Below are 17,403 nucleotides of genomic sequence, written 5' to 3' on the forward strand. Positions count from 1 at the left end.
CGTGAACAGGTATTTCCGTAACAAAAGTTCTGGCTTCTTATCGCGACAGTCTTCCTCGACGCGATTCAATTAACGGGACAGCTGCTAATAAATAGGACAAGGTAATAGAGGGGAGCGGAGTTCAACGAAATATCGAACGACGCTGGATATCGGTGTCCATATTTGCCTCGTTCGCGACGAATTTCCACCGTCCACCCCCGTACGCGTGTAAATCGTCGCGGGCCAATCGACGCGTGACTTCCGATAACCGGCGTCGCGCTCTCGATTGGCCAAAATTATACACTCTTTCGACAAATGAACGAACTGGACGATATCCTCGATAACGTGTCGTTTTATCACCCCCACCCCCGTCGTGAGTCACGTTGAGCCGTTTGCTCGAATTTCTCTTTGTGATTTTCGGGACGACACGCGTCGATCGACGCTGATTTTCGAGCAACCAGTTATCGTTCCCATCGATAGTTCGATAACGTTCACGCGTGTCGTTGCGTGACATAGTTTTTTATTAGAGACACGTTGTACGTCCACGGTCATCGGGCCTTTGATGTCGATAACGCTCGATACTGGAAATTTCTATCAGCCCTCGTCGATCTTTAGAAATTACGGCCTCTTGGAAAACTGTAAGTGTTAAACTGAGTTGTACTTGGAAAAATATGGAAGACAGTTACTCGTGAGAGACAAGTAGATCGACACCTTTTTGCAATATGGAACAGTATTTTTAAAAGTGATATAAGATCAAGTTATTTTTATTAAGCAAACAGAGGTATTCATATCCTTTCAATTTACATAGTTCTACGTATGAATTGTTGAAGAGAACATTTCACGAGTCGTTGCGCGACATTTCCTCTATTTTAAGAATTACTTTGTAGGCAAAAATAATGCTAATTTGGACGTATATCGGACCGTCCAGCAGTCAGGGACTAGGTTAATTCGTTTCGAACACAATAAATATTATTTAGAGCCCCGTTCCCGTCTATCGTAATTCTCAGGAATTTCCCGACGTCGTAAATCTCGATACGCGCGGCCGCGACGATAAATGCAATCGGTTGTCAGATGTCAAATTAATGATGTTAGACTGGGCTCTATGGTCGAATGAATAACGCCGTTGGCCAGCAAACAGCATAATTTAACGCGTAACGGAATACAATAAACCGTGCAACGTCTATACGTGTGCGTGTCCACGCGATATGGAACTTTTGCTCGAGAATCGCGTTCACGGTTTCGAGAAATCGACGCTTCGTTCTGGGAGAGAATAAAAAGAAAAAAAGAACGACACGATAGTTGCCGCGATTCCTCGGAGTTACGTGTGTCCCGACGCACTGCATCGATTCAACAAATTAATTTAGATTGGCGTTTTATCGCCACGGGCACGGCGGACCGCGGAACGAGCACGGAAGGAATGCAGATTTAATACCCGGCTTAATTTCTGCTATTTCACAGTTCGTTTCGCGGGCTGACTGCGTTTCGACGATGATGTTTAATTGCTCTCGGAATATTTTGTGACACGCGGTACGCGTATTATGTCAGCGTATCTTGATAATGCCATTCATAAATTTCCGTGTTCGTTAGTTACAGCCGATTAGACGCGATGAAAATGTTGTCGATCGCCGCTCCGGGGGCGACGAAAAAATCGTTCGACGCGTTCCACGACGAGAGGCTTGTCGGGAAAGAAAAATCATTCGTTTAGGTGTTGGCTGCGCTTGATAAAACCTATTGCTCGTGGCAAATGATGCAGAAAGGATCCCAGTGTTTCAGGAAACCGTAAATTACGGGGCAATCTTTATTCGCGATCGACGAATAGAAAAAAATACGTCAATGGAACTCGGATTTACGAACGAAACGTAAACGGAAGTTGAGAAATTTTCGTTCGAAGTGAAACGTTCTGTCGAGGCGTGCAGAATGAAGGAAGTGACTGGAGAAGGAAACACACGGGGCAAAAAACACTGGTCTTGGAAAGAACCTACTTATGGAATCGATGCGAGTCGCGACGTCGTTGATTTTATGGGCATAGTTGCGTAAGAAAATAATTTCCCGCCTCTGAAAATTGTAATTAATTTCTGGACGGGAAAGTTGAATCCCTTGGAAGCTTTCTCGTGCACCTTTGTTTACATAAATCTTTTCGTAACGCGTAGCCATTGGAAACGCGACGCTTCGCGAGATATTCGATACTTTGCGTTCGGGGTGATGTCGCTTTCACTTCGACTTGAACTTTCGTATCGAAAATTGGTAGCGAGTCGCCATCTTGGTGCGCTTGGCGAACGCTGTCGCGTGGGAAAGTATTTGTGTTTGTTTGGCGAGTGTCGCGAGGAGACGTCGATCTAGCAGAGTTATCTGGTTACACGAGCGGAGGCGATCCGTTTAATAAGCGACGTCGTTTAATATTCCTCGCGTTCTAGGAGAGGGACTGCGAGTGCCCGGCTCGCTCGCATGACTACACCGGTAGGAAAGAGTCGGTCGCGGGGCATTCCGATCCGCGATATCGCGAAATGCGTTAGTTTACGGCCCATTGATAAGCGTAACACACGTAGCGCTCTTAATCGCGTAGCGTTTACGCTCTTATAATTGGCAGTTACGCGCGGCTCGCATGCGATACAATGTGCCCTGCACGCCCCTGGGCACAAAGTAACGCGCGCAACGCTCTACGCTCGTTCGACTTAATGTATGTAAACGCGTCGCAGGTAAATACGACCCGGCGATCTTTATTTTCCGAGAGGATCGTTCTGCCGTCTGGCCCGAGCCACGGTAATGCTCGTTGCGCATGCCGGCTGGCATCCTGCGCATAAACACACCCGGTAAACGTGAAATATTAAACCCTCCTCGGGGGGATATTCGGATTCGTCGTTTCGCGAACCCTCCCCTCGCCACCATTACAAGGAGGAGAGATCACTGCCGGGTCAATCCTCCGCAACCTGTCGTGACTTTCGGACAACCTACCCTATTCAAATTCACGCTCCACAGTCTTTAAAAAACACCAAACTTTTTACTTTAGTTATCATTAAGTTTCTAAATCCTTGAGGATCTTCGTTTGGAACACTATAACCCCCTAGAAATTGTTTAAATAGGCTAATTTTCATTCAGAAAGTCGACGTGTCTATTCTTCTTGGAGATGTATACTGTTTGTTGTGTAGTGTATGAATCTTGCACAGGGAGGTACACACTTTATTTTAGAATAAAAACAGTTGATCGAAGTTTAGTGTAATTTTAAATACAGGCGATCGAAAAGAACCATAAGAGTCCTGCAAGCAAGCGGAACATGTGTATAAAAAAAAGTATTCCATATTAGGGCAACTGATCCCAAACTCTTCCCCTAGATATTGTTCGCGGAGTCGCTCCAACTTTCCTATTTTAAACTTGAGCAACACAAAATTCGTGTGATTAAGAAACAGAGGCTACATACTTTGACTTCTGAATGATTTTCGAACCTATAATTTAACGTCGAACATTTTTCAAACCGGTCAGAAATAGCAGCGATTTGGGAATAGCCACCCTCGATAACGTTAGCGAGGAATCACCATCTTTTCGACTCCATGGAAAATTATTCCCTTTCAACCTTTCGCGCTGAAACTAACCACGCGCGATTGTTTGTTTCAAAAGTGGGAATGACGTGTGTGGCACGTCGAGTTGCGCAATGCGTTGCAACGTGCACGTTTCCTCTACATTCGATATATAAGGCAGTAACAAGCAATGTTTCTACTCGTATTTCGTAAAAGTTGAAAAGGAAGGTGTGCAAAAAATTGTCTCCTTTGTAACGATCTTGTCGAGGAAGACACCGTACGCGTATGTATGTTGTAGTTCGGTTGATCGGTCGGTTCGCGTTCCGCGACGGAACACGTCCGTTCCGGTCGTCGAATTTACCACGGTCGTCCTTGGGTTCTAGCTGTCCGCACACGAGCAGGGCGAAAAAATTCTCCGACTGGTCCTCCTGCTATCTCGACGCTAGTTGGCGTTATTAGTCGCCCGGGGTTGACCGATCGACGCTCGAGGAATGCCATTTGTCGTGAGACGATGCGTCGAACGTCATAGCTTTGCACCTTTATCGCAATAAATTGCAGCCGGGGTCAGTCCTTCGTGGAATTTCACCGGCGTCGTGCAATTTCGTGCACGCGACGATGCCCCCGTCAGCCTCCGCGAAGGCCTCGCGACGCCCCAACCTCCCCCCTTGGAATGTCATAAGCGACCGGTCACCGGGAATTTTGAGAATTTTGACGAGTTCGCGACCCTCCCCGCCCGTATCCTACAACACTTCGATATCGCAAGTGAAATTCTTATCTGGTTAAATTTGGATCCGTCAAAGTTTGACGCAACGTCACATCGAAGGGATCGGCAGTGATGGTTGTCGAGTTTCGCACGATTCGAATATCTTCCGAGAATACCGGGGTACTTTCTCGAGATTTAAACTGGTTTTTGACAACCACGGATGGCACGGTGCCAGTCAAAGCGTTAACGATCTATTTTGACAAGTTACAAATTAACGGGCCAACAACGTTTCTGGTACTCCGGTACAGTGATCGTTAATGTTCGCTGGCTCGGTTCCGCGACGCGAACGTTATCGAGGGAGGTGTACTATTCCAGGAATCGCCGAGGGAAACGTTTAACGTTTGTTTGTTCTACAGATTCTGAGACGGTTAAGAAATTTAATGCGTTGTGCAGTTTCTTTTACGAATTGCACTTATTTCACGTGACCGCCTACATCGACCACCGATGGCGATCGGTCGCTATCGTGTGAAAATAGTTGTTGCTCGCCGCGTAAACTAATCTTATCCGGGATGGTGGAGTTATTAGTAACGCGAATCGAATATAACTCGATCTTATCGTCGGCCGAGATATACGTGTGTATTGGTTACAAAGTGAAATAATATGTTGACACGTTCGATAAGAGGTGGGATTCGTTTCGTGCAATTTCTGCTGTCGCAGGTGTTCGCCGCTGCGTTCCGCGAACGACTCCTCCTATTGGGTGGTCCGGATTAAAAATCGAATCTATCGCTCGAACGCGATTAATTTTTTACCAGGGCGATGCAAATTTGATATATTCCTGGAGACGCGTAGGTGGTTCCGAGGAATAGAAAGGAACGATAAGGGGGAGAAAGAACGATAGGATGAAAGAGGAGTGCCTGCTAATGGACTTCCAGACAGCTCTGCCTTAGATGCGGGGACGTTTGGTGTTAGGACGGGTGTATAAGTGAGAATCGATGGCTGGTCGGAGAGCTTGCGGGAATAGGAACCGATGCAAAGTCCTGTCGCCACGAATATTAGGCTTAGACAAAAAGGTGTTCATCGAAGCTCGAGTAGTCCTCAGGATTCCAAATGGTTGATTCATTTTCTAAGCAGAACTCGATCTAACATCTTTACACATCGTCAAAAGTTTACGAATTAAACGTCAGTCTTTGCAGAAATTAGGAGCACAAATTATCACGAGCTTCCGTCCCCTTTGCACGTGATATATAATAAAAATCGGATTAGCATTGAATGAAGAGAGTGGCGCGAGACTGTAGAGCGATAAAGGGACTAATAAAAAGCAAGCTCTTAAAAGCTGGTGAATAATAAATAAGAAGCCTCCGTCTTCGAACGCAGAACTTAATTCCGAGAGAAAGAATTCTGCTATATTTTCGATCCAGAGGCAGTTTAATTTTTATGCGAAACACGCTGTACATCGCGATGTTTATAGGCTCAGAGTACGATCATCTCTGTCCCGCGCGGAAGCTATCTACGGCTTCATCATCGCCGAGTCGATACTCCCCTCGCCCTTCCACGGGTTGTTAATTAAATTATCACGGAACAACTGCTGGCCGAGCTTCGAACTTTAACTTCGAAGGTCTCGCGTGACGTTTCCACTTTATATTCGGTCAACTTTTGCTACGGGGTTGTCTTTCCCCGTTGTCCGTGGATCGAACTCTGCGCGACGGCTTAGCCAAGTGGGCGTCGCGCTTGTTTGGAGAACTTTTGGACGCGGCCGCGCATACTAATCAGGCATATACGACGGAACGGATTCCGAGGAAACTCCGGAATGCAGCCTCGGCACATTTCCCGACGGTATCGACAGATTTTTAAACGATTCGAGTATAAATAAATATACGCTGCACAAAATTTTCATATTCGAATGAGACGCGAACCGTACGCAAATTCGACGATCGTAGAGTCGTTCCTCCCCTCGATGATCACCCCTCCGCGCGAAGTAACGATCGCGCCCGTGAAAATTGAATCGCTCGATTCGAGAAAGGAGCGTTCCGAGTCTACCGTTAATCGAATTCGCGCGCGTTCCGCCCCCTCGATTAATAATTTCGCGAGTCGTCGCGTATCTTGCGGCGTGCGTGCAGCGGCCACAAAGCAGCCCCCGATCCGGCGATACAGCGCGCGTGCCGTGTTCGCCGATAATCAGTCGCGGCATCGTTTCTGATCCGAAACGGGCGACGCGTGCGTCACGACAAAAGGGAAACGGCGACGAGATAGCGTCGCTGCAATTTACGCGAATTTGAATCTCCAACTTTCAGGCATCTGATCGCGACGAACTGTTTCGACGAGCCCCTGGGCATCACGGAATTTTTCAGCCGCTCCAAGACACCCAATTCCTCTTCCTTACCGTGAAATTAGCTTTCTTACAAATTATTTTCAAATTAAGTGAATAGCTTCGAAGGCTCGAGGGTAGTAAATTGCAAATTTAAGGCGCTGATTTTTCTCACCATTGCAAATCACCGCCGAAAAATTTCAGCACCTACACGAATTTTTTTTTCGAAACTGAGTAGGATTTCGGGGCCATGTCTATTGACCAAAAATCATTGTAATTGACCCCTGCAACTGAAAATAATTTTTTCAGATCGGTTTGAAAAAATTTTTTTTCGCCCGAAAAATTTGGGCAACGTGTAATATACGTAAAACAAAATTGAATAGTACAGGTTTGAAAAATTATTTGAAATTAAATCGTACGTCAAGGGGTTGATATAAAAAGAGAAGAAGTGGAAATAGTTGAATCGGGCGTATCGAAAGGGTTGAACCACCGGGCGAGGTCCGTTGAGGAAACTCGCGTATTGCTACCTTAACGCAGGCTGGTTCGTATAATCGGCTGCTGACCGAGCCGCGTTCTGCAGTCGTAACAATAGTCCGAGGCGTCGACGCCGGACCACCCGCGGTTCGCCATTAAAGTCGCTTCTGTGGAAAGGGCGCTCGTGGAGAGAGATCGACCGGGAGAAAAGGACGAATACGCGGGAGCGGTCTCTTGCGCTCTTTCCGTCCAGGAATTAAAAGGAACGGCAGGATAAAAAACGACGGAGGCAAAAGGGTAGCCGCGGCAGCGGATTCGGAAATCGAAACGCGGGGACGGGGCCCCCGGGGGAATTAAGAGTCAGGGAACCAGGACGACAGAGTCCGACGCCGATCGTTGTAACGCGAAACTTCCTGGCGCCAAACGCCTCTCTAAGCCCCCGTTCTAATAATATCCCATTGTGCTACCATTAGCCACCGAACACCGCCGACGTTCGTCATCTTGGATTTTACGACGCGTTTTGCAACGACACGAGATTCGAGAGATCTTGGATCAAGTAGCAAGCACGTAGACATTTTGTTTTGAAAAATGTATCCGTTGGAAAGTGAGTGTCGCAGGTGTCAACACTCTCAGAGGATTATCTCTCGACAGTATTCCGCGAGACCCCTAACTGTAAAGTCGTGTTCTGTGCCCCGATCGAATTTAGATCATCGTTATTCGAACGTGTTATATCGATTTGCAATTATTCCATAATATTACGAGGCACCGTCTTCTCGATAATAATATAAATAATGATTCGCGCGGCCTCTCGTTCGCGTTGGCTCGTTAAAGCCGACGCGTTCTGCTCTTTTTACCCCGACGTCCCGGTCGTTCCCGTACACTCCCCTTTTCGAGGAGCGCCTATCGCGAGGAGAAAGGACGGTGAAATTCGCGATTTCACGGAGATAACCGTCGGGCCGGAGTCTTCGAGCGCGTTACGCTCGAGTGAACGTTGGCGCGTTTAGGGGACGCGGTCGACGGGAATTCGTGGGTGTAGCTCGATCAACGGGTCGCCGTCAGTCATTCGTCGATGGGTTGATCGAACCGCGTTCCTGACCTCGTTGCGGTGAATTCACGCGCGATATGATGGATCGGTTGATTTTCATTCAACGCCGCCATTTGCATAAATTGCGCGCTCGCGAGTGGATCGCTCGTTGCGACGTGCGATAATTATTTAATTCGCGATCCAACGACCTTGACCTTCGCGTACGTTGCGAAGGGCACCGTTTCGAACATCTCAACAATTGGCGATCGCCTATTACGATATTTCTATTAATTTTTATTATTTAGGCTTGAAATAAATAATTTGTGTTTGTGAAGTATTAACTCTTAGACCGAAAATAGTAAATAATAAATAGGAACGCCATGATTCCGGTGAGAGAACTCGCACGGGAGAAAATATTCCGGAAAGTGTCGGTGCATCGAGGGAGCGAAATTTTTGGCATACGGTGCGCGGTGTTGTGTCTTCCGGGCGTACTTATTTAAACACACAGTGGTATCGTGCCAGACAAGATCTTGTTAACGAAGTATAGGCGATGTCGAATCGACGCCGTACATTCTTGGGCGACCATGCTCGCGACCTGTTAGTCAGTCAGTCATCGTTTCCAAACTTGTACGGGCTGTCGCGTATCAGCGTTTACAACGGAACGAACTTTATTCTAGAATGCCAGGTATTTTTGTCGCCGCGTACGATCGTACAAATGAAAACCTCTTGAACGATGTATCGTGTCGCTTGTCTTGATTTCTTCGTGGCTTGTCACGTGTCTTAGCACCGCCGACGGGTGCTCCTCATCTGCTCCGTTTTACATTTTGCAAACAGTCGTCGCGTGACAATAACACCTGCTCGAATATACTTATGCAACATGTGCGAACATGCACACTTATCCACAGTAATTATCCACGAATACCAGATCCGATGGTTTTACTTTATTTTCAATTATTCGCGACGTAGCAGCTTTAACGGAGGCAACGTCCTGTCGACCGAAAAACTCTTTTTACTCCGACCGGCATAAATTTCCAGAACGTCCGTTGGATAGTCGATTGTCTTGATAAACGATTCGAGTCCTTGTAAAATTATACTTCAGAGAAGATTTTAAAAGAAGATTACTAAATTTTTCAAATCTCTATTTTTTACTTAGCAGTCAACAGACTTTGTAAAGACGCTATATGTATTATTTTCGAGTCGTGTTAAATGCATAGAATTCAACGGCGTTTCCAAGTTGACGATATTCATTTATTTTAATAAATTATTACGTGAATCGTGTGCACGTAATTTATTGGAAATTTTTAAGTTTGTAAGCGACTGTATAATATTTTCACCCTCGCCAACAATTGAATGATTCCGTTGCAGGGAAATCCGTACGGATTGAAGGACACGACGGGGATGGGCATGACGGCGGATATGGGTGCTGCATGGGGCACGGCCGCCCTTCAACCTGCTGCCACGGGTTACTACCCCTACGATCCAACCCTGGCCGCCTACGGGTGAGTTTATCACCAGGTTTCATGGTCTCTCGGCTCCATTAGATTAAACCACCACCGCACTCTGCTCTCTGGCCCCTTCCACGCCGGTGCTGCTCAGTGCCGCCATTAAAACAAGAGTCACGATCTAGTACTCGCTACACATATCCCGCCAGGAATGGTTATCGTTATCGCGAATCCGTAATATCTTTCCCTGCACGCCGTGGCGAACACAATTTTAGGCGTCCCGCGGCCCGACCGAGCTTACACGGAACAGACTATGGCTGCTTTTGTACGATCATCGTGCTCGAAACGACCCGCAGATAGACGGCCACACTTGGAACAGAGCTGGGCAAATTTCACTCGCGAACAACCAACGAGAATGTTACAATTATTTGCGAACCGAATCTAAAATTTTTGTTCCGTTATAACGTCCGAGTCGTCGTGGAAAATTTAACCCTTTTCTTGACAGTTGAAAAAATGAATCGTTCTCGTAAGAATCGGCCACCGAAAATTAATGTACAAGCGTATATTTTATATACGTAGAAGATTAATCGGTTCGTCTGATAGATCATCGCGACGAACCCCTGTCAAAAGTTTCCGAGAAGTAGAAAAATTCCATGGTCGTGAGATTTCTGTTGTTGCTCGTTTTCCCGACGTAGCGAGACACGAAGCGAGCTATTTTTACTTAAGAATGGGATCGCCGAACGAACTTTTCAAGTAATTTCCATGTTCAGCGCATGATGGATGGTTTGAAGTCTCCAGGAAACGAAGGATATTTGGTTGTTTCGTGGATTTAATTAGTGACTTTTCCAAAGCGATGGAGAGATATCCCTTGTTAGCGGGTAATTTAGTATTTCTGTAAACGCGGTTAGGATAATGAAGCATCGTAGGGGAGAAATATTCGTTGATTCCTCGTTTGATACGTCTCGCGGAGTAGCCTTTATACAGGGTGTACGCCTTCTTGCACACGTCGGACGAGCCTACGTAACGAGAAATCCCACGATGGGGACAATTTGCAATTTACAGGCTGAGCAACTTTCACGGTTTGTATCAGAGCCACGAACAATTTAACGCGTCGAGTTTGTTTCTCGTTGGTTGTTCGATATTTGTACGTAGATAAGAAGGTTGGCCAATCTGCGGGGCTGGCGCGAGGTCCGCTTAATCTCGTTCGTCCCGAGTCAGGCTGGAAAATTGTACAGCGTGACGCGCACTCAGTCAAGGTGGGCGACAATTAATCCGTAAGAAGGGTGACGAGCAAACCGGATGCTCGTTCTTCCTGCTAGTGGATAAGAGTTACGAGGGTGCTGTCAACACGAGGACCCTTGTACTTCATCTTGTAGGGAAGCGGCGGGGAATATCGATGGCGCGAAGAGGTCGTCGGTTACGACGACACTTCGATCCCGTAAACATTCTATCGGCTGTAAGTGATTTCCCGGCGCTTGTATTTACGGCGAGCGTATTTTCGTTTGCCGATCCGCTGTTTTGATTAATAATGGCACCGCGGACGAAAAACCTGACGGGCGAATTTACGACGGGAATTTATTTCGGTAACGTGGCCGCGCCTCGACGCGCGCTCTGTATCGCAGTACACCGGCGATATATCAAAATCTGTCAGAACGAGCGAACGATCATTTATCGGGGCTGGAATTAAAATTAAAAAGAGAGAGAGAGAGGAAGAAAAAAAACACAAAAGCTCGTTCGCGCGACACGGTGCGTTATTGCAATCAGCAACGGTTATCAAGAGTATCGCGGTACGGTCGAACACCGATCGCCCAGACACGGCTCTTTGCGATTCTATTTAGCGTTGGTCGAAGTGATATTAACTAGGGCGTGTACTTTCTTCGCGAAAAAAACGGAGAAATTAATGATGAGGTACTATCTACGGCATGCACGGTAGATCTAGGTGTTGTTTTCTACTCGTGTGGTTAAAACTCTGGCCTTTATTCGGAGCGCGATTGTTGCAGACTCCGGTATCAATTTATGTCGAATTTGGTCGATTCCAATAAAAATATGTGCGATCGATGTTACGTTGAATGTACCATCGACTACTCTTATCGATAACTTGGCTATTGTTTCGTAAAAATCGTGATCGAGAGTCGATGGGTGCCCTATAAATGGACCTGGTCGCGTTGGAGGCTCGCGACGGCCGACGAGGCCACGGTAAGAGCTTTCCGTGGGAAAGAGGGCTATTTCGGAGGACCATGTGTCGCGTGCCGTTGACAAAATGAGACATCGACGTGGATTTCGACGCAGGGCGTAATTGGAAACACTTGGTTACGCGGGGCCTCGATTTCTCTTCGTCGCTCGTAAATCTGAATCCCTCGTGTTCCTTAATTTTTTTTCAATCCTCTTCTCGGAACGGTCCCCGGAGACAACGGGCGTCGTATATTCATATCTCGCGCCCCGGCAAGAGATTCCGTAATTTGGTTGGATAATTAGGCGTAGAGTCCCCCCGGGGTCTCGAGATAAAAATCGGCGAACGACGGAACCCGATATCGAGTCTGGGCTGCTCTCCGATCTCGTCGGATTCCTTTGATCTCCGGCGCGGCTTCTGTCTTTCTCTCTCTCTCCCTCTCTCAATCTCGTCAACGTTCCTCTCGATTCCTCGGGATCTCGAGGGGGATGAGGGAGAGAGCGAGATTGGAGAGAAACCGTGCACGGCGAACGGTTACAAAATGGCTGTAGGCAGCCGAGTGGGCGTACGTAATGGAGGCTTCCAGGTTGGCCTGGTATATATAGTCGCATCGCGAGCGTAGGGAGAGCAGTAGGTCTCTCTCCGTAGGAGAGCGAGTGAGTGAGTTTATTGATTGGCTTCCTCCCGGGGTTGGCTCGCCTGTTCGCCAGGCCTCTCTACACTCTATTCTCGCTCTCCCCACTCTGTCTCTCTCTATCCGTAGGCTACTCGCCTCTTCCTCTCTCGTTTCCTCCCGCTTTCGTGCAACGCTCTCGCTACTCCGGTCCGCTCCGTGCCCCCCTCCGTGCCCCCCTCCGTTCCCTGCCGCTCTTCCTCCACCTCCGCCTCCACCTCCGACGCCGGGGCGACCTCCTTCCACCCTCGAACGCGAGCCAGCTCCCACAGGTGCTTTACTTACTTTGCTTAGCAACCCTCGTGTCCACACAAACACGCTGGCACCGTCGCTCACGCAGAGTTTGATTCTCTGCCATCCCAACCTCCCCGCCGCCTCCTGGGTTAGATCCCTCCTCGAGCACCCGTGTGTGTGCGCGCCGCGTACAAAACTCCCCGGACCGTAGGCATTGTTTATCGTGGAATCCACAACCCTCTCTCGCTATGCGCTCTCTCGTCCTCTCCATTCCCGGAGCCTCTATTAATTTACTTGCTTAATAATACGACAGCCCTCACGGCCTCCTCGTCCCTCTGTATTTGTATCCGGCTATGGCTCTCCTCCACCCACGCCCCCGTCACTTTCGTCGTCGACGGGATGCCTATTGTTTCGCTACTAGCTTTACGAAGAGACGAGGAGGATCAACGGGCTCGATTGATACACTCCGCCCGACGGGAATCGTGCAACCTTACGCCGACAGCCAGCTGTCCCTTTCAGCAATTCGATAATACTGCAAATTCTTTACGTTATACAGAAAAACATGCTCGACAATCTGTAGGACATATCCAAAGCAACGATTCGTAAAATGTACACGTGATTCCTAAGTTGAACCTCCTATCTTAGACTGGAAACAGACGAGTGGTGCGATTTTATGTTTTCCAACCCCCTTAGCGATGTTTTACGAATCATTACTGTAATCGTGTCTCCAAGTTTCGGGATTATTTTAATAAAATTTAACTTTCTACAGACTCTGTGGGCCCCCAGAACAATTTTCTGATCGATCGTGGTCCATTCCTTTTCACCAGCGAGGCGACAGGGTCGTTCGTGAATTTTGGGGGTAAAATTTTGGCAAAGTTTGCGGACAGGGGCGACGCGAGGCAAAAATGTGGTACCTTTGGGAATTGTCGCAACGCGTCTGTCTCCTTTCTTCCGTGACGCTGAGCCCTTGAACATCGGGGCTCGTTTCTTTCAGGGACACTCGGTCGGCCGTTGATTGCGCGTCGATGGGTGAATCTGGAGCACGAGGCGGGAGAAAAATGTCGAATGTAGGGCGTTCTGGGTTTATTTGCGGGCTCGCGAGGTAATGGAAGAAAGTGACCGATGCGCGAATGGATTAACGTTTCCAGTTTCGTGCGTCAAACCTGACGGCTGCCTACCGTGACACGCTCGTGTGCCAGTTTTGACGCACGGTACTTTTTCGGAGCAGCTGCCTTCGCCGGCCAGAACTGTCGTAATATTTCGCACGGAAAGAAACGCGTAATAAATTAACGAGATATTAAAGTAGCTGCTTATCGGTATTTCTTATTCGCGGAATGGGTCTTTTAGGCCTACCTTGTCGCTTCGACGAGATCGACTCAATATTTTCTATAATAAAGTGATAATATTAATAGGCGTCGAATGGATTCTAAATAATTCGACCAGCGACGAATATCAGTTTTTTTTATTCCCGTGGATTTGCCTTTTAAAACATTTTGCCGAATAATTTCCGCAGAGAGGAGCGAAAACGGGCGCAGATGCGAGCAGCGTAAAAGTCTTCCTGCGCGAGGCTTTTCCCCATTCGCTGGCGCCATTTTTCACCAAGATCCAGGCGACACCCTCGCCCCTTTTCGCCCCTACTGTTCTCCGTTGCGTCGTTTTTTCGCTGGCTGGCTCGAAAGTACCCCTGGATGTTACGCGTTGAATAAAGAATCGCTCGCGTAAGAGTGAAAGAGCGTCGATCTTCTTCGAGAAATTCCCAACGAAAGAGTACGGGGAATCGGGATCGTCGTTTAACTCTCTTTCGATGAATATTTATATCGTCGAAGGCTAATTGCCTCCAAGTCGAATTACCGCTTCTATCTCGTCGAACTGGAGCGCAGAGAAAATCTTCGACTTCTTCCCTTCGGCGGGGCGGCGATCGACACGCGATTAAACGTTCCGTGTGCCCCCTCTACGGTCGTTAAACGATGAAACTCAACACGATCGAACGCCCGATGCTCGAGTTAACTCAATTCTGACCCAAATACGGCGATACCGCTTTTTATTCGCTTGTCGGATACAGACGTTCGCCGCCGATACACGAAACGTTCGCTCGCGCGGGGGCTTTTTCCCTGCGTCGTGCTACAAACTGCAGACAACTCGAATATCTTATATCTATTCGAATTACTACGTAAACTACATAAATTAAAATTTGTCTTAAACTAAAATTTATATCGCCTATTCACTTTGGGAATAATTGCTTTGATAAGAAAATATTTAAATATTAACGAGTTTGAATATTTGGATCATGGAAGAGCCCGAGTATCGGAGCAGAGAAAAATTCTGCTAGTTTCAGTCCCAGCCGCGACCAGTTGTCGCCTCGATTTTTCCCCTATCCGTCATTAGGTTCGATCGCTATCGGATCGACAAGAAAAATCTCGCGTAACCTGTAATCGAGCTAGAGGAAAAACTGAAATCGATGCTAATGGTCTTTTCGCCGTTGGAAATTTTTATCCGGCCCGTCGACGAGCAAAACACATGTCCCCGTGGAAATTATATTAAGCGCTGCGTCGCGTTGAATAAATTAAAGGCAATCCCGTGGACTTTCGCTGTCGGTATAGCGATCTCGATATTCCGGTAATAGGCGTGTTTGTTTTAAGACGTTCGGTCAGGTTCCCGGCAATATGGATGCGAGGTGAACGATCTTGACAAAACTTTCACTCGCTGATGCAGAATTTGACTGGGGTTAATCAAGCGTCTATTAACGTTTCGATCGTCCGGTTTTGGAATCGTTTTCCGAAATATACGGACAATGATCGATAAATTACGAGCAGGAAACGTGGCCAAATTTATATATACGTATATTTTAAACGGAAATTATTTCAACAACACCGAGTAGATAATCGTAATTAATTAGAAGAATTTATATAAAAATTATATTTGGTATTATAAATAAATACAGAGACAGCAGGAAGGAATTGGAAGCCGATCCCCAACTGGAAGATCGAAACATTAATAGACGCTTGATTTAGTCTATCAAATCTATCTTTCTGATTATATCCACAAACTCTGATGCTAATTATTGACTGGAAGACACGTTGACTTCGGTTGTACGGTTACTCGATAAAGATCAGCATACATAAATGATGTGCCCGATTAGCAAAGTCTAAAATTACGTTTGCAAACGTTCGATGCACACAGCACGTTTAAAGCATTCGAAGATACAACATATTACATAACATTTCTATATTATTTCGACCATAGTCTGCAAAGAATTAGTACAGTCGTCGACGCAAACGAAAATTGGTCGAGGAATTGCGATAGACATCGCAAGATGGCAATCTTAAAGTGAAAATCGGTAGAGAGGCGCTCGATGTCTATCTTCTCATCCGATCTTGGAGAAAAAACAATGCTGTTGCTTCTTAAGGTCAGGTAGGTTTCGGAAAGCCTGCGTAATTACAACTAAAACACGTTGGAGGCTTATTGTCTTCGACTTGGGCAGGCTCTGTCGTAAACCGCTACCCTCGAACGAGGACCTATTAGCAACAGCCGATTCCTGCCATTTACCACCTACAATTCTACCGATCCGTGATTCATTGTCCCCTAAAAAGAAATTCCCTAGAGTCGAGATAGTAAACGCTTCTGTTAATTTTCGGTACTCGGGCTCTTCGTTGGAAATTCGACCGCCATCGACTACGGTCGAACTTGACCATAAAGAGCACCGGAGGTCATACAATCCTCCCAATATAAGCTATCCTCCGCCATTGGGAACGTGATTCGTTTCAAGTTAATAGTGCATATTGTACTTCGTCTGCTAAACCTATCCCCACTTTAATCGTCGTTTCGACCAATCAGACCCCACGTTCCTTTCGCTAGGCAACTTCTCGCGGACGCACAGTACATTTTTCGCACGAGACCCTGTCTACTGTCTGGTTTCTCTCGTCGTTCGATTTCAATGGTTTAGTCGAGATCCACGCTTCGATAAAATCGATGGAAATTAGCGAGGTTAAATAATAAGCGTGTAAAGCGGGCAAGCAACGAGAGTATAATGACGGTACGCATTATCGAACGTGTAAGATCCTCGAATCGGTCCTGGTGTCAAGCGTGCTCGACGAGTGTCGTAAGCACCCAGCTACCCTAACGCAATTACCATAAGCACGCGCTCGAAAAACTGGTGTCCCGTATCTGGAGTGTAGGATTCGCGATTCGAGCGTCGGTGTGTAGGACAAGGGCGACGAAACGGGGTGCAACGAGAGCGGCACGAAGGGAAAAAAGGAGACTGCCGTCGGATTAGATAAGAGGTGGCGAGTTGTCGTCGAAATGCAGCAGTCGGAGTTACACGTAGGGGGCGGGTCAGTCGGGATGCAGCGATGGAGCAGACGCGGCGGTAGGTTGCGTGGTGCGAGCAAGGTAGGTTGGCTGGTTGGTCGGTTGGTAGGTTGGTTGGTAGGTAGGTAGGTAGGAAGCGTTTGCACATCCGGGACCGGGCGTAACTATTGGAGCTATATACACGGCTATACGAGGCCGGAGGACGTAATTACGCGCGTTCTGCCAATATTGGTTAACCTTTCGAGGTTGACGCCACCATATGCAAAGCCCCTAATGAGTCGCTCGAGTGGCCCCGGTGTCTAGTATTACGCGCTCCCGTCCCTCCAACCCCCCCCCCCCCATTCCCTCCCCCTTTAGCCACGTTGGTCGTCGTTATTACCTCTACTACGGAGAATATTCGACGATCCTCTCTTTTCTCCACTATTTTCCCCACCCTTCTCGTGTCTGCTCGATCTGCGGCCGCCCGACCGTGTTTCGCGTTTCGAAATTTCCGTACATTTTCGTCCCCGACACCGGGGCGCGACCCGAAGAGCGAATATTTGTTGGCCGATTCGCCGGGGCCGCTCGAGAGCAGCCGGG

At 47.5% G+C, this 17,403-nt stretch overlaps 1 protein-coding gene across 3 annotated transcripts in view; it reads left to right on the forward strand.

Annotated features, from left to right (window-relative positions):
- Nucleotides 1-17,403, forward strand: part of LOC122395451 (homeobox protein caupolican-like) — a 72,141-nt gene that overhangs the window by 27,705 nt on the left and 27,033 nt on the right. For all 3 annotated transcript variants that reach the window (XM_043393048.1, XM_043393050.1, XM_043393049.1), the window contains exon 3: nucleotides 9,363-9,496. In XM_043393048.1, coding sequence (XP_043248983.1) covers nucleotides 9,363-9,496 — 134 coding nt within the window. The remainder of the gene's footprint in view (nucleotides 1-9,362; nucleotides 9,497-17,403) is intronic.

The sequence above is a fragment of the Colletes gigas genome, unplaced genomic scaffold (genome assembly GCF_013123115.1).
Source record: "Colletes gigas isolate AHSC1104 unplaced genomic scaffold, ASM1312311v1 Colletes_gigas_Sc00005, whole genome shotgun sequence".
Classification (NCBI taxonomy): domain Eukaryota; kingdom Metazoa; phylum Arthropoda; class Insecta; order Hymenoptera; family Colletidae; genus Colletes; species Colletes gigas.